The 21,143-nt window shown below is 37.8% G+C and overlaps 1 protein-coding gene across 1 annotated transcript in view; it reads right to left on the reverse strand.

Moving 5' to 3' along the window:
• Ca10 (carbonic anhydrase 10) overlaps positions 1-21,143 on the reverse strand; it is a 454,098-nt gene that overhangs the window by 350,250 nt on the left and 82,705 nt on the right. The window contains exon 2 of the mRNA XM_042674000.1: positions 17,830-17,904. Coding sequence (XP_042529934.1) covers positions 17,830-17,904 — 75 coding nt within the window. The remainder of the gene's footprint in view (positions 1-17,829; positions 17,905-21,143) is intronic.

Here is a 21,143-nt window from a genome sequence, read left to right on the forward strand (position 1 = left end):
CCACGCAGATTAGAGTATTTTTAATAAGTCCTTTTCAGTTTTTCCTTATAAGCTTGATTCATGAGCCATGAACTTGCCCTGCCCACCCATATCCATCCTCTGCTCTGGGACTCTTCATAGTGTTCTTCATATACAACATTTCATTTATTTGTGTATATCCTCAATCCTAGGACATGTTGTTGAAACCAAACAGCAAATACAAGTTCATGCTGCAATGAATCTCCCCCTTCAATACCATGGTATTCTGTGACGTCGTGTTGTTTTCATGAATCAGAATACACAAGACTAGGCCAAATTAGACTCTGAAGACATGAACAGGGCTTGAGCACCTGTTAATTGTTTTAGTCTAGGGGAACTGGACTGCTGGAAGAATAGGCAAATATGCATAGTCATTAAAAGGCTGGATCAAAATTTAATGTGTAAGCAGGACAACCTGGAACAAGGGTATAAAAAAACACCCTAAACTTGGACAGTAACTCAGGCATGTCTAGTGGAGTAACTTGTTCAGATCATTCCCAATTTGAGCCTTGAGTGAGCCTTCATTTTAGGAAGAGGAAAACCCAGAAATTTCCTCTCTATTTTCTCATAAAATTGTGAGTCAAGAGGAAACATATGTAACTAAGAGATAATTAAGTTGTAGGGCACGTGACTTCTTTCCCTGCCCTATTCTCTGAAATAATTTCCCCTCACAAACATTTTCCCTTATTCTTTACTTTTTACCTCAGTCATTATACTTCAATCATAATTAAGCCCAAAGTATTCTTCGGAGCCCTGGTTAGAATTAATTTAAGATAGATTATCTTTTTTAAAAAAATCAAATAGTGGGGCTGGGAAGGTGGCTCATGGTGGCCTACTTGCCTTACATGCATGAGGCTCTGGGTTCGATTCCTCAGCACCACATAAGCAGAAAAGGCTGGAAGTGGCGCTGTGGCTCAAGTGGTAGAGCGCTAGCCTTGAGCTGAAGAGCTGAGGGAAAGTGCCCAGGCCCAGAGTTCAGGCCCCACGACTGACCAAAAAAAATCAAATAGTGTGGTAAAAATTTTGTCTATGTTCATGTAATCACATGGAAATAATATTTCTTCTTTTGAGATAGTTTTCTTTATCTGAAACATGAGAGAATGGAATGAAATTATTTTAAAAATACTTTCAAACTCAAACATCTCATGAGTACTCTTTGGAAATCCCTGTGATGAAGAAAATGTGGTTATATTCCTTATTTCCAACTTTGTTCTTAGGAGTCTGTATATCTCTATTTTTGTGTTCTAGAGATAATTCTGGGAAAGGAAATATATATTAGACCACTTCCTCTGTCTATAAGTATTCTTATTATAGCCCTGAAATCCAGGATGAGTAACTCTTCTCTAAGTGTTATAACAACTCCACATTCTCATTGTGCACAGAGACTAAAACAAAGTACTTCCTACATAGCACCTTTTGTCTAGTGTGAAGGGATTACATTTTTGAGGAGGAGTGATTATCTTCAGCAGCAAGCATTTGCTTTCATTCAGGGAGTGAAAGTTGCATTGATTTTTTTAAAAAAAAATTGATCTAAAACTAGTGTGAATCTCCACTTATTCATGGATGGATAGATAGATGAACCAATAGGTTCCTTAAGATTATCTCTGCTACTCACACATTAACAGAGTAGGAAACAAATGTATTTTAAGTTACCTATTGTTCCAGATAGACCTAGAAATGAAATTTCTCCCCACTTGAAATAAGTTAATACAACCATAAGCTACATTAATAGAAGACTAGTTTCCTTGTCATGAGAAATAATTGGCTCATTCACTAGAAAGTGAATTCAAATTAAAGTATTCAATTCTGGTAATCACATGGTAAGTAACACAGTTTGTCCAAAGAATAATGTCTAGTTCAGAGAGAGTGTCTAAAAACCATGTTCTCTTTAATGATTTTAATCCAAGAAAGAAAGACTTAAGGTTCTGGGAAAAAATGCTAAGGGAAGTAAATCAGGCTCAGAGAGTCAAAGAGGGCACCTTTTCTCTCACATGTGGAAGCTAGACCTAATGATAAGTACATTTGTAAACATATACTCGGTCATAGGTTTTTGCACACATACTTTATTAACTGAAGTATGGTATATGCAAAGGATTCCAGTGGTGTAACTCCCTTGAACAACTAACTCACAGTTTAACAAAATGAATACCAGGAAATTTGAACAAGTGTTGTTGGAAGGCATGGTGAAGCCAAGGGGAGGGCATTAGATGAATGGCAAGAGGAAGGATGGGCAAATGCAGTCATAATAATCAACATGCATATATGGCTATCTATCTATCTATCTATCTATCTATCTATCTATCTATCTATCTATCTATCTATCTATCTATATGGAAAAAGAGACTAGGTAAATTGGGATGGGTGGGTTTGGGAGACAAGGAGGAGAATGATAGAAAGGGTGACATGTATGATGTATTTACTGACAGACCAATATGTTGAATTGAAAATCTGTTGTAGAACTGTTTAAGAGAATTTTATAAAAAAGACTTAATGGAGACCTTAATTATAGTAGTCATTAATTATCTAACACAATATATGCTATGCTATTCAGCATTTAAATAGGAGGGAGGTATATTCAGTTGAAAGGTTCAAGGAAAATTTCAAATGCTCAGTCATTCCTTTGTTAGAATAGGTCCCCTCAGAAGCAGAACATGTGTGAGATAAAGATGGATGGCCATTTGTCAGAAATAATATGATTGGAAAGTAACTAATGTTCTTTATAGCATTAAGAGTCATGTTGTGCTGGGTGCTGGTGGCTCACACCTATAATCTTAGCTACTCAGGAGGCTGAAATCTGAGGACTGAGGTTTGTAGCCAACCCAGGAAGAAAAGTCTGTGAGACTCTTCTTCCATTAAGCACCTGAAAACTGGAAGTGGAGCTGAGCCTCAAGTAGTAGAGCACTAGTTTTGAGCAAAATCACTCAGGGGCAATGCCAAGGCCTTGAGTTCAAGCCTCATGACCAACCAAAACAAAAATCACTTTTTGAGACTTGTTGAATCATTGTCAGATAATCTTCAAAACCAGTGGAGAAGAAACCCTACCATTTTCCCTAGAGGGAAAATGTGTTGTTATTCCTTAGCTATAGATATGAGATTCCAAATGCCAGACAAATGTCAGGCACATTAGTTTGTATGTACTGTATGTGTCCTGTTTTTTTCATTATTGATATTTATGTCTTAGAGGTACATGGACCCACATATCCTCTTATACAATAGTAATTTGCTCCCTATTTTTGCATTAAATGCCATCTCTATTCTGCATAGGTCTTCACATAGAAAATGGTTGAAGAAACTTTCATTCAGATCACTATGGAATGACAAGGACATGATTATGCTGCTGGCTTCAGTAATTGGATCACTAGAATAGACACATAGAATATAGCTTTCAGATAATAGGCTGTAGGCTGCTCAGGACAGTGTATAGAGAATTAAGTAAAGGCAATCAAATGACCCTTATGACATACAGACACACACCTAAAATGCTTCCTGTCCAAACACAACAAAGAGGAGCCCAGTTCAAATCCACTGGGCTTTGAATTGAGAAGACAAAGTTCTGAGTTGGAAAAGACAAAGGCCGCTAGCTAGAAAGGATGATGAAGACAGAGGAGAGAGGGGTTGGAGGTGTGGCTCAGCTGGTAGAGCACAAGCCAGTGAGTGAAAGTGTTAGGTATGAGTTTGAGTTCCAGTCTTGGACCTAAAACTTAATCATAATAATAAATAAATAAAAAAGGAGAGGGAATGATAGCATGCATAAGGGAAAAATGGGGAAGTCTTGGGTAGAAAAAAATATTGGAAAGTGGTATGCACAATTTCTGAAACTCACATAGGGTTGGGAATCATTTAATATTTAAAATCACTGGAAGAAAATTAACTCTCAATAAATTGAGAAAAAAATAAATCCTAAAAATTTTCACATCCTACATTTTATACAGCTTCTATTACAAAAGAAATAAAACACAAAACCTTTTTATAGCACCTCCTCTTTCCAAAATTCTTTTGAAGTAAGAGCTATATTTTAGTAAAAATTCCCACATAAAAATAAGATATGCTAATTATTGAAGATATAGACATGTACAAAATGGGGTGATAATCTTATTACCCAGAGATCAACATTTTACAGTATTTTGCCCAGGGATTTCCTTATACACTTAGAAGAGAATACCAAATAAAATTGCAAAATAAAATTTGCTTTAATATATATCTCTTATTACTAAAATTATAAACTTACAAAATGAGGTATTTATTTTTCTGGTCAAAACTTCACACTCTCTAGCTTACAAATATTCCAGCTATGAAGCTTAAAATTATCTCTCTCTCTTTCTCTCTCCAATTTGAGAATTATTCCATTTAGAAAATACGTTTTATGGTGGCAAAAAAAATACATCACTGGTAAAATGAAAGCCTGAAAAACTTCCATTTATTCCTAGTTAGATAAAACGAATGAGTTTTCAGGAATTGGTTTCTATCTAAAAACTGGCAACTCCTCCCAATACTCCCCAACACACCACACACACACACACACACACACACACACACACACACACACACACACACACACACACACACACACACACACACACACTAAGACTTTTTTTTGAGATTTATTTCTTTTCCAGAAGCATGTGAAGAGTGGTTTACTGAGAGCCAAAGTGGGAGGAAAATGTCATGTTCAAAGTCCATCATGTCTGCAGAAGCCTTAACCTTACAATCTTGCTTTTAGTGTACATTTGGGGAGCAGATGTAATAAATCACCCAATGTGCAATTGAGAAGCAAAATCATTCCATGGGAAAGCAAGACAAAGGGTCAGCGAGGGCTCCAAAGGTACTTAGCAGACAGAAAAAAAGTGATTGAGAGGGAATGCTTGGGTCTGTTTTCTTAAAAAAAAAAAAAAAATCAGGTCTGTAAATACAATTAAGCACCACGGGTAGCCAGGTATGCATAGTGGTACAGGCATTCCAGGGGTGGAAAGATACAAATGATTTGCCCACTAGGGGTTGGCAATCAATACACACAAATTTATCTGATGTGAGAGCTATTGTAAAGAGTAGATGGTTCATGAATTCAGAAGAGAATCTGGTCAAAATTCAAGGATTCTTGAAGGGGGTGGAGGTAAAGCCTGGAGTGTATGGGATGGGTTGGATTCTAATAGGCAGAGAAAGGAGCCCTCTGTGAGGTAGAGTAAGAGGAGGATCTAAATGCACTGAGAGACAAAGGTGCAGGTTGATAATGCTGAGGTGGCAGCAGTTGCTCTATGCTGGGGAATTGTGACTGACAAGTTGAGGCCTAATTTTAAGTGGCTTTGGATACCACGTGAGAGTATAGACGTTACCTTGAAAGAACTGTGAGGCCTCTGAAGGTTTTTGATAAAGAACAGAACAGGGCATGCTTGTATGAGGATTGCTCAGATTGCAATGGATATAAGTAAGACTATGAAGTCAATAAATGTAGGAATGAATCACAGTAGTCTGAAAAAATCACAATGATCACACAGGGCATATAATGAAATGATAGCTATAAGAATCAGTTCCAAGTAAAAAGTTGTAAGTCTGGGCAATAATGACTTTAATCGGCTGGAGTTCGAATGAAGTTCTAGATTGAAATCTCCTTGTACAACTGGTTGAAGATCACTTTTTTGTGAAAAACACAATCAAGTTTTAGAAGGACAAACTGGAGCAGATATACTTCCTTCTGCCTGCTCCCACATTCATTCATGATTGAATCTGTAGGTGGGATGGATCACAAGAGAAGTTCTAAAACCTAGATCCAGGATATTGCCCTAGAATCTGGTAATGGCCAGAAATAGTGGGAAACAGTTATCAACAAAAACTTCAGGATTCTCATATGAGGTCTTCTTTGAAAGCTGACGGTGGGATAATGCCTAGAAAAATCTGAAGGATATTTTCTCTGATATGGGGAAATCTGATCTAAAATACATTGGAATACTTTTACAGGATTCCAGATATTCACACACAGTGAGACCAAAAGAGGGTAGTGGAGAGAAACACAAAGGTGCAATGTCTATGTGCCTCTTCATATTTATATGACACAGTATACATATCAAAACAAACTCCAAGATATGGAAATAACAGACTTCCTTCTTTTTCTTTTTTTAGTTTGTGAGTTTTGATGATTCTGTGTTCTTTACCTCATGGGTGGTGTATTCAAATGTATATTTTTGGAAGGGTTGGAGGGATGGTATTGAACATGAGGGGAAAAAGGTGAAAAACCGCAGCAATGATGCTCTCTGAACACTGATGAAATTAAACTATACAACTCATGAGTCGAGATGGGAGGGAGGGACTGGGAGGGAGTAAGGAACAGAAGACACTGTATGAAAGGAAATGGACTCATCACCTGACCCATGTAATTGTATTCCCTCTGTACATTTGCTCTATAGTAATAATAATATAAATTAATAATAAAATTCTGAAGAAATATATTTTGAAATGAGAATCCTATTGCCAGACAAACACCACTCAAGTGTAGGACAAAAGAAAGACTCTTCATTGGATATTTGAAACCCCAGAAGATTAAATGTCCCCTATGCCTTTGCTGTAAAACAACGATCAAAAGCAATAATAAATATGGAGTTTAGAAAAATCATAAAGTGGATTTAAGAATGTATAGCAGTATTTAAGAAAACATAGAAATGACCTGGAAAACAAAACAAAAACAAAAAAGCAGTGTGATGCCTGAGTGATAGACAAAAAAAAAAAATCAAAATGCAATAGGAACAGAATGTTAGAGAACTCTGAGAAGAATACCTTTGAGAAAAAGTAGCTGGCAGAACACAAAACAAATGCTTAAGAATCACAAATGTGACTATTTTGTGATAATGATATATTACAATGTGGTATATTTATAACAACACTACTGCTATGCTTTCATTTTGAGATAAAGGTGTATTTCTCCTGATTATTCAAAGGATATCCTTACAGCACAAGATAAAAAAATGAAAGTTATAGTCTAACTATAAAATACTTTAAAATGGGGCATGAAGTTGGGCAATTGATGCAGTGTTAGATTTTGCTGAGGCGGGTGGGGGGAGGGGAGACTAATTGATGGAGTAAGGCAGACATCCTCAAATGAAGCAGAATGGGTTTATCATTGATCTTGGCTACATCCTATGCAGTTCAGGTGCTCCCATGGGAGAGAGAGCTGTCCAACAGTTTGGAACATGAGGTTGTAATAGAAAAGATGTTGCAATGATTCCTGGAGACTAGTTCACTTCAAGCAGGTGATCCTGGAGGTTATGAGAAAGACTGAGATGCCAAAGGAAAACCCGCTGGAATCCCATCTTTTAGGAGGTGAGATAAGGAAGAGGAGGCACAGAAAACTTCGAAGGAGTCCTCAAATCTAGTTACTATCGACCTAGAAAATTAAAAACAACAAGAAAGATGACCAACATCACAAGCATGGATGATTGCAGCTACAATTGAAAAGGCGCCAAAGATTTAGCAGTTGGCAGCAACTGGAAACTAGCAGTTTGGAGACAGGTAGTAATTTGGAGTTGGAATGCAAAGATGCATGGGACCACCATGGGGCCATTGTGAGAGGCCTAGAGTGTGTTGTTGGGGAGAAAGGAACCCCCAAATCAAAGCATTATTGTCTGCTATGACTCTGGAACCCATGCTAGGTTGGTGAAAGCAAGTTGATTCACTCCTCTTGTCAAATATCAAAAGTTAAGAGCATCTGGTACTGGATACTTGGTGCATGAAAGCTATTGTTGTGTAGTTGGTCTTTTTTGAGGATGTCAAAGAATGTTTCATTCGATTGCAGAGTTCACAGGCACTTCCCTGTCATGCTTTCACAGGTATCAGAAGTCAGATCCCTGTTGGGGGTGGGGGGGAGGGCTATCGGTTTGGTGTCTTTGATTATCTCCTACCTGACAAAAAAGGAAAAAAACCTGAGATGCAAGCATCCTGCTGTGTATTCTGTAAACAATCCCATTGTCACACAACAACTCAATGAGCACTATTTACCATTGCAACAGCAAGCTGCTTTTCAATAAAGCTGTGCCTGTGGCTTGTGAAAACAACCAAAGCATGTCTTTCAAATCAGCTTTGCAGGGTGAGGGAGAGGAGAGTGTGAGTTTTCTTCTAGCTGGAAGCCAGAGGGTAATGAGGCCACACCACGGATGTTAACCCGTTTAGCTTCATGGCTAGAGGGCAGCTATGCGCTCTGCTCTTGTGTTGCTCAACCCTTGAAAGGATTGAGGTGCTGGAGAGTTGCTGAGCCTAAGGCTGAATATAATGTCACACTGAAAATACTTGACCTCAGGCCAGATATTCTTTCACTATCCTCTTTCTAAATAATGAAATTATATTGTTGACAGCATCACAAATAATCATTGTTTTTCCTGCTCTCTAGTTAGTTTTAGGGAACATACTAACAGTTTAAAAGAAATGTAAATGTTTTAGGTGATCAGAATCAATATAATATGTACTGTGTGAGCTAAAATGGGCACCTACCCAACAAAATTATACCTTGCAAGTTAACAATCTGCTCCAAGTGTTTTAAAATTTCTGGACAAATAAAAACTGCAAGTTGTCACAAAGGGACATCATAGCTTTGAAGTGATACAAGTTCTATCATCATCATCATCGTCATCATCATCATCATCATCATACATCACCTTTACAGAGAAAGCATACATTCTTTTGGGGACAACATTACCCTTTCCCTCATTCTCTCCTAGTTCTCCCACTCCTGTCCCTACCCCATGTTATATAGTTCATTTTTCATCATAGTGTCGAGTGAGTATCACTGCTGCATTTGTTTACCCTTTCAAGTTCTCTTTCACTGTGTTTAGAATCATGGTGCTCTTTCTGTGTATTTTAAATCAGATGGCTTAAACTCAGGAGTCTAGAGGATTGATTGTAACATGGAGGTAAGAATAAACTTACAGTTAACCACCAAACTCGATCTCTTGGGAATGTGCTCTTAGAGCAAACATCTGTGACAGAGTCCCTCTGGGCTGCAAGTGTACTGAATAGATGAAGGCCCTTCCAATTAACTTCTGTGCAGGATACAGTCCTCAGGAAAGCATATGTAATATACATATGTATGAATTTATATCTATATATGTGTGATATAAATGTTACTCATTCATCAGGAAGAATATTGTACCATTTGCAGAAAAATGGACGGACCTGGAATAAATTATGTTAAGTAAAGTAAGCCAGGATCAGAGAAACAAAGAATGTATGTTTTCTCTCACATGCAGAAATTAAAACTATAAACATATATAGAAACATGTACAGGGTCATATGCATATATATGTATATAGGTGTACTGAATGAATTGTGGTATATGCATGGAAGGATTCCAATGCATAACTCCTCTAAACAACTTTATACTTGAACAGAAAGAATACCAGAAAGCTGAAACCTGTTTTGTCAGAGGAGCAGGGGTGGGAGTGAAGGAAGGTAGACGGGATGAATGGCAGATGAATGGAGAGAGAAGTATAATATTCAATGTATACATGTAAAAATGGAGCCGGGTAATGAGGTAATCATTGGGGTGACAGAGTTGTGAATGATGGGAGGGTGACAGTGATCAAGATTCACTGTACTCCTCAGCTGATACGTTGAATTAAAACCCCTTTGCTTAACTACTTACTTAAGATAAAAAATAAATGAAACACAAAAAAATGTGTTGACTTGAAGCTTAAACATATTATTTAAACTCGACATGACCTGTAACAAGTGTTTAGGGCTTTGACCAACAAGAACAACAACAACATAACTTTTGGAGAGTAGGAGTGTTTATCATCAGTCATTTTAGAATTTCCAGGATATGGAACTAATGAAAAAAAAAGTGGATCAAAATTGTGGTGGGTTTCCTTACTTCTCTTGAATTCTCTAGAAACCATGTAACATTTCATTGCTTCCGTCCAGTGCAGACTGCTTGCCTTGTGTCTTCTTGGGCCCATCTGCTTGGATGGATGCTGAAGCTCCAATATCCCCAGTGGGTGACAGAGATTGCCACCTCTGTGATTGACTAGGGATTGATGTGTTATTCCAGAAAAGCCAAGTTTCTCTGAGGGTAGGTACAAAAGCCATCCTACAGATGACTGTAGCCTGATCTGAATCAACCTCTGTCTGTGCTAAACTGTGTGTGCAGGTGTATGTATACTTGTACTAAAGTTGAGTCTTTGTTGACATTGTGCTATATTGTTTACAGGTAGTCAAAAAGCTAACAGTTTCTCCCTGGTTGGGAAAGATGTACTGGGAACCCCAAGGTAACACAGAGCGGCTCCCTCCCTTCCTTGCAAGCTTAAATAATCTTATGAAAAATTATGGAAACAACAACAGTAAAACTGTTGTGTCCTTGTATACTCTTTCTCTCCCTCTCTCTTTCTCTTTTGCTAGTACTGAGGATTGAAGTCAGAGCCTTTCACCCTTTCAGCCTTTCTTCCTGTTGTTTTTATGCAAGGCTAGTACTCTACCACCTGTGCCAAGCCTTCTCTTCTGCTTTCGACTGGTTCATTAGAGATAAGTCTTAGGGACTTTTCTGTCTGGGCTGATTTTGTACTTTAACACTTAGATTTCAGCCTCCTGAGTAGCTAGGATTATAGACCTGGGTCACTATTGCCCAGCAAAAGGTGTAGCCTAGAAGCGGGTTTCAAACTCATGTTCCTCCTGACTTATCCTCCTCATTGATGCACCAGCATGCATCGTGGAGGTTTTATATATTTTCAAAGTTTGTAATTATGCCCCAAAATATGAAACTTGGATCTTACAATCTTCATCTTACAAACAAGTAAAGGGAGGTTCCGAGATGTTAAGGTGATTTCCAAAGTTAGTGCTGGATGGGGTGCATTCAGCATGATTGTAGAGTTCAGGGCACTTTCTATTATTGTGCAGTGAAGGGTGATAGGAATAGGGACTGTCATAATGACATGATAAATAGAAGAGCTTATACCTTTCAAGAAGTTTACCTTCTGTGAATGAGTAGTACTTCAGATACCATTATGTTTAATCCACTGGCAAAGCTCTTTTCTGTCTTTTCTACCTGGCAGATGCCTTCACATCTTTTAAGTCCTATCTCAAGAGAAATGTTTACCTGAGAAACCTTCTCAAAAGTAGCTGCTTTCTCCTTTGCGTATCTGATAGATCTCACCACATCTGCCTCTCATAGCTTACCAGGCTAAATTATACCCTCTGATTTGCATAAATGTTTCTGAATGCAAAAGTGAACTCTACGAGCAAAAGTTTATTTCTATTTGTATGTCCAGGTGAGGTGTCTGACACATATCACATTCAGGGTAAGTTCTGAATAGTATTCATTCAATTTCTAAGTTAAAGAGAAACTACCAAAAGTATTTGGAATTAGGGGTGAGTCACTGTAACTTCATCCTCCCACATGGACAATTCTTATTTCCTCTGAGTGGTGAAAGATCAGAAAAAGAGAGAGAGATACTTACATTCCTGACTCCACTTTCAAACACCAACACCGAAAACATAAAATTATCCTGCGAATGAAATCAATATTCTATTTCTTAAAGCTGCTAATGTATTGCAAACCAATCTTAGATCACATTAGTGAACTCTCAGAGAATATTGGAATGTAAATGGATTTTGGAAAAATGGTGGAGTTCAATGGCCTGGTTTTTATTTGTGAGGAAATCAGGATTCTGGGAAACCAAGTGACTTGTCTAATTTTCATATTTTATTAGTGAGAAGCCAAGCCAGTGAGCACTTGAGGACTTTACAATTCACCTTGCTGATTTCATGATCCAAAGGAGGAACAAGACTGATAAAACAATACAAGAAGTGGATAGAATATTTGTGTGCATACCGTCTAACTGCATGATCAAGAAAATATTGTGGTTTAACAAGGACTCAGTTCTTGTATATACTGACCTATTATACAGAGAGAATTATTTCCTTGACTAGACGATATGCCACAGGACTTTTAAAAATGTCAAGTGCTATACTGAAAAGAAATTAAAACAAAATTCTACCCCCAAAGAGAAAGGTTAACATATGCTTAAAAATTATTTTCAAGTAAGTATGTAAAGAGATTTCAATTTAACATGTCCATTTATGTGCACACTGCTTCTTGATTAGTGTCAGAAACTGGTGACACAAAGTTAAGTATCAAGATGGATTTTTGGAGCTAAAAAGATAATCTATCAACGCATATAGCCTGTGTTCTAAATCTGTACCACTATTTACCTGTGCTCCACTACGGATAAATCCCAGTAGGGGAAGTTTCAAAGAAGAGAGGTATTTTCTTACTAGCCTCAAAGAAGGAAATAGCCACATTGGTGCACTGTATTCAGTTCATATGGATAATCTAGAAGGAATGGCTGAAACTAGAAAGGACTGGAATTCGGATAAGGACTCATATGAACTTAGCTCCAGATGAGCATGATGCTACCAGACTGACACTTTTTTCAGCCTATGAGAGTCCTCAGAGGGGATACAAGTAAGCCAGGTTCAGAGTTTGGACCCAAGAAAACCATTAGATAATGAATATGCATCATTAGAATCAACTAAGTAAGTGGTTACTGTTATGCAGCAATAGGGAACCATTATAAGCACATTTATCCTGTGGAGGAATCAGGGGGCATTTGTGATCCCAAGGATGCCATCCTAAGTCCACAAGAATCCCTATCATTCCACCATTTTTCCTTTCAATAGAATTGTTTGAAAGCGAAGCGCTCTTATATGCATTACCAATGAAGCACTTTTAAACAAAGTCATTTAGAAAAACACAGTTCATTAGGTAGTAGTGTGAAACCATAGGTGGTTGAGTATAATTACCTACCTCATCCAATATTCTTGAGATTAAAAAAAAAAACCTAAGAAGGATGGGATGGGAAATAAATAGTATATTGGGAGAATTTACTAGCCTAGGTGAACCATTTCTAGTTTTTAAGGAGATCATTAGAGGATGCTGTGGTGAACCAAGGCAGCCTCTTAATTCCAGTCCTTATCACAGATGGCAATTGCAAGCACCTTTATTAATCATTTTGATGGCTGAGGATTCACTTTGTTAGACTTTGGTGATTCATTGAGATCCATTGAACAGTAGTACTTGCTTGTAACTGCCTACTGAGTATTTCCAATATTGCTGTTCAATACTAAATGAGGATCTCCAGATGTCCCAAGAGCTGGGCCCTAACTACTTCCTTCCTTGAACCACCTGCCCTCTACCACTTTCTCTTCTGGTCACAGAGATCTTCTTTTTCTATTTCTTGCATATGTCATGCCCGTGTTTGCCTCTGAGCTATGATTCAGGATCATTTTTCTACTTGGAACGATTCTATTTATCTAATTACTAGTATATTGGTAGTATACCTTCTAACCTTCAAACTTAGCTTCCTATGGTTTCCCAGGAAGAACCTTCTGGATCTCCAGATTATTTCTGCTGGAACTCAAAACACAATACCTTCTTTCTGTAGATTGCACTGCAACTTGTGCAGCTGTATTTTTTTATCATTATAGTTATTATATCTATTACTTCAAGTGCTGAGTGACAGCTGTCTCCAGAGTCAGAACTTTCTTTCTGTCACTTTCTTTCTTAATCGATGTATATATATGTATATTTCATGTCTCTCTGACCTATGTCAACTTAGCCAACATTGAGTCCATGCAGCATGCAAGGCCTGAGCTACCTCCTCAAGAGTCAGAGGGAAAGGAAGGAAGTCTCTCTATCCCTAAAAGCTGTATCTTTCCCAGAGTCTTCATTATTCCTTTCTTAACTCACACCACTGTCTTTGCACGCATGAACAGTACAATGGTTCCAGTCCCTGCAGACCCTCCTCAGTACCTTTAAGGTAGAAGCTACCATCAGGTCCTTATTCATATGCCCTTTGCCTTAACTCTGAGCAGTTCTTGCTACCATAAGCCATGCCCTTCCAGGCCTTTTCCAATCTTGCTGCCTTTTTCTAAAATACCACTTCATCTGTTTCTGCAAGCACAGGAGTGAGCAAGGACTGGTGATTATTTTAACTGACTCTCTCACTAGATAGTAGGCTCCCAGAAGTTAGAGGTCATTTCATTTTGCAAAACCAGTGTCTTTTCCAACACTCAATTTCCTACTCTTTTGGATAAGCAGAATGCTAATACACAATATTTATTGTAAGTTTTCCTAAAATGTGTTAAATGTATGTCTATATTTATGTTAAATTATAAATGTGTCATATATATGATATATATATATATTTAGTATACATACTATTTGTTAGTTCTATAGATACACTTCAACTGCTACTGAATAGACTTGATGCTAATCCTTCAGCAACATGATTATAAAACCAATATTCTTAGTTTTATTGTCTTAATTTAGAAGTTTGTCATCCTTGCCTGGACAATTAAAAAGTAGAAAACACTTCATTGATTTTTCTGCCTCTGTTACTGTCTATGGAATACCATGATGAGCTTACTTCCATTTCTCAAACATCCAGTTGATGGTGTTTTTCCCAAGTTTAGAATGTCTTTCTCTATTTTTTAAAAAAGAGATTGTGTTTAAACTCCTGAATATTGAATACAAAAGTTTTCATAATCTGGCCTCTACCAACCTTACTCACCTGCTAGTATGTCATATTCCATCTTATGCTCTGCCCTAAAGGCAGGCATGAGTACTCATCATTCCCCAGAGACATTGTGTGTGTGTTCACTCTTCTTTGCCTGTGCTGTCTTATATTCTTCTCCTCCTTCTCCTTCTGCACGTTGAGTAGTCAGTCAGCTCTAACTTCCTTTCCTCCTTCAGCCTTGAATTCTGAATAATTCTTTGGATTGAAAGTGGCAAAAAGCCTGACATGAAGTAGTTCAAACAATAAGTCTATAATTCCACTGAATAAAATCAGAGGTGAGGCACTTCTATGGTTAATGCAACTCTCAAGTGGGCTCTAACTGACATAGGTTCTTTTTAAACTTTCCACTCTGTCATCTTTAGTGTGCCTTTTGTCCTTAGTTTTTTTCATCACACTTCCTTTTGTAATATGCTACACATAGAACTGCTCATCATGTGCTCATGTCTGTATTAGTGTCTTAGTTCTTTAGAGAAATAAAATCAATGGAATGGATTGGAAAAGGAGACAAGAAGAGGAGAGGAAGAAAGGCAGAAAGAGATATCTGAGAAATGGATTCACATGATTTTGGAGACTGACTTATTTAAATGGTACTTCCATCTAAAAAAATAACTTTCATATCAGCATCCATATATTCGATCAAACATGTAGGTAATAGGGTCTAACGAATACAAGTGAAACTAGCTAGTCCAATGCCTCAAACAATCACTGACAAGAAAATAAAGGAACTAATCAAGGCTGGTACAGATATTAGCCAAGAGTGATGCTATGGGTCCCGGAAGTGGTCCCTTCCTGAATACACAGCTTTGTTGTGAATGAACAAACAAAATGTGGGTGGCACCTGCAATACAGACATGGTTGACGGAGCTTTATATTTGAGCAGGTAAACAAATCACCTGTTAAACATCAAATAGTCAGTCAGTATCATGATATTTTATGTGTTTGAACCACTGTAAGCCTAGGTTATGGGTCAATGAGCATTCACTTTTAGTAAATACATAGACGAGTTACCTTTTTGTTAACTTCAAACATGGTGTTCTGCTACACAGGTACTCCATAAATGCCATTAAAATGACCCAGGTGGGATATTCTGGTGCCAGATTAACATTTTCTTTGCCATTGATATAGAACTCACATGTTTCTATCCACTATAAGTTTGGTTGAAGTCATTGATTCACAAGTGTTACACCATCTGGGCCTCAGTTTAAGGAAAAGTTAAACCCTTAAATAAACATCCAAAGGAAAGACGCTATGGATAGAACCCTTTCCTGTGGTTGTCTTGGAAGCAACAAGCAACTCAAAATAAGCCCTTGAACATATGTAAGGAAAGAATATGACAACATTAAACAATGTGGATTAGAAAAGAGAAATCTTGCAGTGACCATCACTGCTATCCACAGTCTTTCCAAGTATCACAGAGGATATTCCTGTAGGGGTAGAAATAATTTCAGAAAAGTTACTGTATCCCAGAGGGAATGCCCTTTGCTGCTCAGATTTGGCAGTCACAAGGACAAGAACATGACTATAACTGTAATTTCTGGTACATCTTGAACAGGAACAAGCAAATTCATTAGAAAAAATGTACAAACTATCTATTAGAATAGGATCTCTCCTGGTGTTGGAGATGACAAAGGGGTGAGCATAATCAAGGTACATTGTATGCATATATCAACATGCCAAAGTGTTTAGACAATTGATGGTAATCAAATGTGGAAAGAAAAGAAAAGGAAAGAACATAAAGGAAAGGAATGGCTCCATTCAGAAGTTCAAATGTCAGAGTGGCAAGCTATGTAATGGAGCATGTGGAAATGATTTGCATATAGTAGAAAACCTATGTGGGAATGTAAGAATGAAATCTCCCCTGTATAATGAATGCAAACCAGTTAAAAATAAATATCAAATGCCACTTATTGACATAATTTTATATGAAAATAGCTTGTGTGAGTTATATTGTGATGACTTTTATTCATTTGAAATCTGGCCGTTTCTGGATGAATTAATCAAGTCCAGTACACTGGGTACACTGGGCTGAAGAATAGATGTGCCACAGTAAATTTATCAAGTGAATGATGTCAGACTCTGAGGCTAGCTGGAAGCCATCTGGCTGTCTCCTGAGTCACGTACTCCCCCACTCCCCACCATGCTTGGCTTCTTCCTACTGGAATGTCCCAAGAATAGCTCTGATTGCCCCATAATACAAAGGAGACAAGACAAGTTTGGTAACCTTCGTATCTTATCGCAGTTCATGTAAGTGAATGCCATAAAAGAACAAGCAAGAAAGACAAAGAAGACATGGCACGTGGGAACCGCATACAGAAACATCAACTAAAACTTCTAGTTCTTCATGCTTTGTCTGAGTGGGGACCACACACTTACCCCTCTTGAGATCTTTCTGACTCTTTCACGTCTAATTAGTTCAAAGTACTTTTGAAATACTTTAACCTACCTTCCCCCATCTTTCCTCTCCTACTCTTGCTTTTCCCCTTGCCTCTCTCAGTTCTGTAGTGGCAGGAGGATGAGAACCATATATGCAAACAATAGATGTAGGAGAAGACAAACTCTGTCCACTCGCTTCTAAAGTCATGGTAGGTCTTAGGCTCCTGTCTAGCTTTGGTCCTCTGTTCCCAGTCGGACATTATCCATTTCACTGGTTATTTCTTCTTTGTGTTTGGCTCAGTGTGTTGAGTTCTGACTATGGATGCTACTGACATGGCGTTGGTGACAATATATATCCCAGCAAGCTTTGTTGCCATGGTTAATCTTTTCATGTTTCTGCATTTCATTAATGCTAAGAAATGGTCCTTCCTGACCTAACAAAATGAGGGCATGCAGGGCTTCAGCCTTCAGTCCTCCATATCCCTCTTCCTAATATATGGGAGGACCTTGGATTATGGGCTCAGAGGGAAATAAAAACCTATCCTGGTTAAGTTATAATGCCCTTAATAAATGTGCTCTTATTGGAGTATTCCTCCAACACATAAATTAGACTGTCTTGCTTTTCAGAATGCATTTCACACCCTTTTACCAGATGTAAATTTCTATATGAACACTAGTTTTCATTCACATACTGCTTTTTGATTTCAAAATTATTGCCTAAATGTTTACAGATTATATGGGTGCCCTCATGTGATAATTCGATGCATGTGTATAATAGGTAATGGTCAAAAAATAGTTGGCATTTCCACCACCTTTACAAAAGTTTAAGGACAAAATCCATCTGTTAAAAACACCAAAATAAAATAAGTAAGAATAAGTGTGTGCTTACCTGGAACAAAGCTCCCCTGGACCACCTCCTTGTATGCCCACCAGCCTTCATGGATTTTTGGTGAATTCTGTTGAGCTACAAGAAAAGCAAAAGACAAGATAAACTAAAGATGACAGTATAGAAGACTATGTCCTGCTATCCAAGCAAAAGAACGAACATCCACAAAATAACCTTTAGCCCCAAACCACACTCTAGTTAAGACTCTTTTCCTTTCTCTTTTCAAAAAATAGATCACTGGTATGTAAATATACTGACATAGGTTTTTTTTGTTTAATTTGAAAGGATATAGATACTTGGATAAAAATGAAAAAGACAGGGATCATGTCTTTACGTCCTCCACTATTTATGTTTCTCCATATGTTCTCTGTATAGGTGTACCCTACACACATACATTGGGCTTGAAGAGAAGGGGCAGTGGGATCCAGCAGCTTAGTCAGGTTCCTGGATGAGCACAGAACCTTTGTGTTTGGATAGGAGAGGAATTTGCTGGAGAAGTTTAGCCAGAGGTTGAAGGATGCAACCAGTTAGTGTTCTGCAGGTACTAGGAAAATGAAAAAATATATATATATCCATGGTGAGAGGTTTTGGTATCACAGGAGGAAAAGGTATATGACTCAAAGTATCAGGAAATACTAGAAGAACCTGTGACATCATAGTGACATACTTCAGAATAATACTGGATTTATGACAGTTAACAGATGAATTAGAAAAATTCATTACACTTGCCTCTATATGCCAAAGTCTAGATGATACCAAATGTGCTCATCCCTTTATGAATTAAAATATATTCATTGTTTTAGTTCTCAGTTGGGGAAAATAAGGTAGATTAAACCATATTTGCAACCTGGCTTATATACATAGCAATGAAGCTCTCATTTTATTTTTTAGTTATCCTGTTCAAAATTATAACCACAAGACTCAACATTCTAGGCTAGAGAGAATATGTATAAGATATTGGTTTTAGCCAGGCACCAGTGGCTCACACTTGTAATCCTAGCTACTCAGGAGGCTGAGATCTGAGGATCACAGTTCAAAGACAGCCTGAGCAGCAAAGTCTGTGAGACTCTTATCTCCAATTAGCCATGAGAAAACCAGAAGTGGGGCTGTGGCTCAAGTGGTAAAGTGTTCACCTTGAGCTGAAGAGTTGAGGGACAGCACCCAGTCCCAGAGTTCAAGCCCCACGACCAGCCCAAAAAAAAAAAAAAAGGTATTGGTTTTGAAGCTAGGCTTTGTGTATAAAGAGGATTTGATAAATTCTCTTAGCTTGCAAATGAACTTGCAACAAGTGTCTCCCCAGAGCATTGTTAAGATACCTTAGTCTAGCTATGACACAAACCTCTGCACTTGAAACTCTGTAGTTGAAGAGGAATTTATAGCATAGGATAAATAAAAGAGATATCCAGACCTGGAACTGACAGAGGAGCTAAGGGACTTCAGGAACAAATAGAAAAGGAACCAAGAAACAACTTTTGTTTATGAGACAGGATCTTTTTGTGTAGCCCGGGCTGGCATCAGATGCTCTATCCTCCTTCCTCTTCCTCTCAATGCTGGAATTATGTATGTGCACCACACATATGGGAAGAACTTATTGAAGACCTTGGAAAGCTATTCTCTTCTAGGTTGCCAAGGATAAATCTAAGGAGTGAAAGCAGGGCAGACAAGGAGATCTGAAGTCAGTCAAGTGATTTTTAGGTCTGATGAGGCCAAGAAACCAGATTAAAAAAATATGTTTCCTGTATAATTGTTCATTGATAAAAACCACTGACTGGTAGCTTAAAATACTTAACTCCAAAAAGAATATCAATGTAATGAATAAAATATTTCAATATAAAGAAGAATGCCAGGAACACAATTTATAATAAAATCAATATATATTTTAACATGTAATTCATTGGAATGACATAGCAAAAGAAAAAAATGAGGAACTTAGATGCTGGACTGAAAGCTAATAAACTAATACCACTGCACTGTAGTGGAGATTTCAAAATCCATGAATGGCTTTGCTCTCAGTGGTGTGATTTTTTCAAAATAGTGAGAAACACTTGAAAAAGTTTAGAACAAAATAAAATGCCACTATCTCTTGATTTACACAGTTTTTGCTTGCTCAAGAAGAGAGCATGTTAAAAGTTTGTAAGAGATGCTTTGTGTTAACATGCAAAATGGAGTTTGCAGATTCAGACAAATAAAACATTTTCTTCAGGTACTCGAATGTCTTCTGGGACATAAGACAATTTATCATTGTTTGGGACTAAGATGTTGTAGAGCATACAGTATCTATACCTTCTTTGGTTGTAGCTATTGCAACTTCTTTCAACTGAAATATACTCAGGAGACTTCATTAATTTCCCAAATATTTCCACAGGACAGAGAAATCCCTGTTCACTGTCATTAGCTTCTGGTGCTATTGACAGCATTGTTTATATCTTCTAATTGAATTAGAGCAAAATAATACATTGAACACTAAGCAGATCGTCTTTTGTCTAAACAAGCAAACGATTTCATCTTTTTATCTATCTTTTTTCTATATCTATCTATCTTACATTCTTTTTTCTATACATATCTGCTTATTTATCTAAATTATCCAGATACAGAAATTGTGTTGTGTTGAGTATATCTGCTATTCCATTATGTTGTCCCGTCATATGTTCTGTCTTGCATGCACTTGAGCATGTGAACACACACACACACACACACACACACACACACACACACACACACACACACACACACACACACATTCATGCACACATATTCCTGTAAAGAATATTTGATTGAAGTATCAGCTTAAAAACATCATTGAAAAGAAGAAGAAAAAAACCTGGGCACTGGTGGTTCACACCTGTAATCCTAGCTACTCAGGAGTCTGAGATCTGAGGATTGGGGTTCAAAGCCAGCCAGGGCAGGAGTCTGTGAGATTCTTATCTCCAATTAACTACCAAAAAACCAGAGGTAAAGCAATGGCTCAGGTGTAGAATGCTATCCTTGAGCCAACAAACAAACAAACAAACCAGGGAGAGGGCCCAGGCCCTGAGTTCAAACCCCAAGACCAGGAGAGTATGGAAGAAGATGGTGGAAGAGAAGCTGGGGGGCTAAACAAGCTCTCTTGTAGAAACCAATTTTAGTGTTCCAGTGAAAAGTCCAAGGCTAGAGAGTCATACCAAGTGTGCCATCGTAACACAGAGAGTTTGGCCAGAGAGGAAAAATTCAGGTAGCTTGGTTAAGGAGACAGATTTGAGCATTTCTTGGTGTCCACAGCAGTGGCAGTGGCAGTGCCATGGCCACCATATCAACAGAGAGAGCCTGGGACAAAGGCA

This window comes from Dipodomys spectabilis, unplaced genomic scaffold (assembly GCF_019054845.1).
Source record: "Dipodomys spectabilis isolate Male_0828 unplaced genomic scaffold, ASM1905484v1 ptg000018l, whole genome shotgun sequence".
NCBI lineage: Eukaryota > Metazoa > Chordata > Mammalia > Rodentia > Heteromyidae > Dipodomys > Dipodomys spectabilis.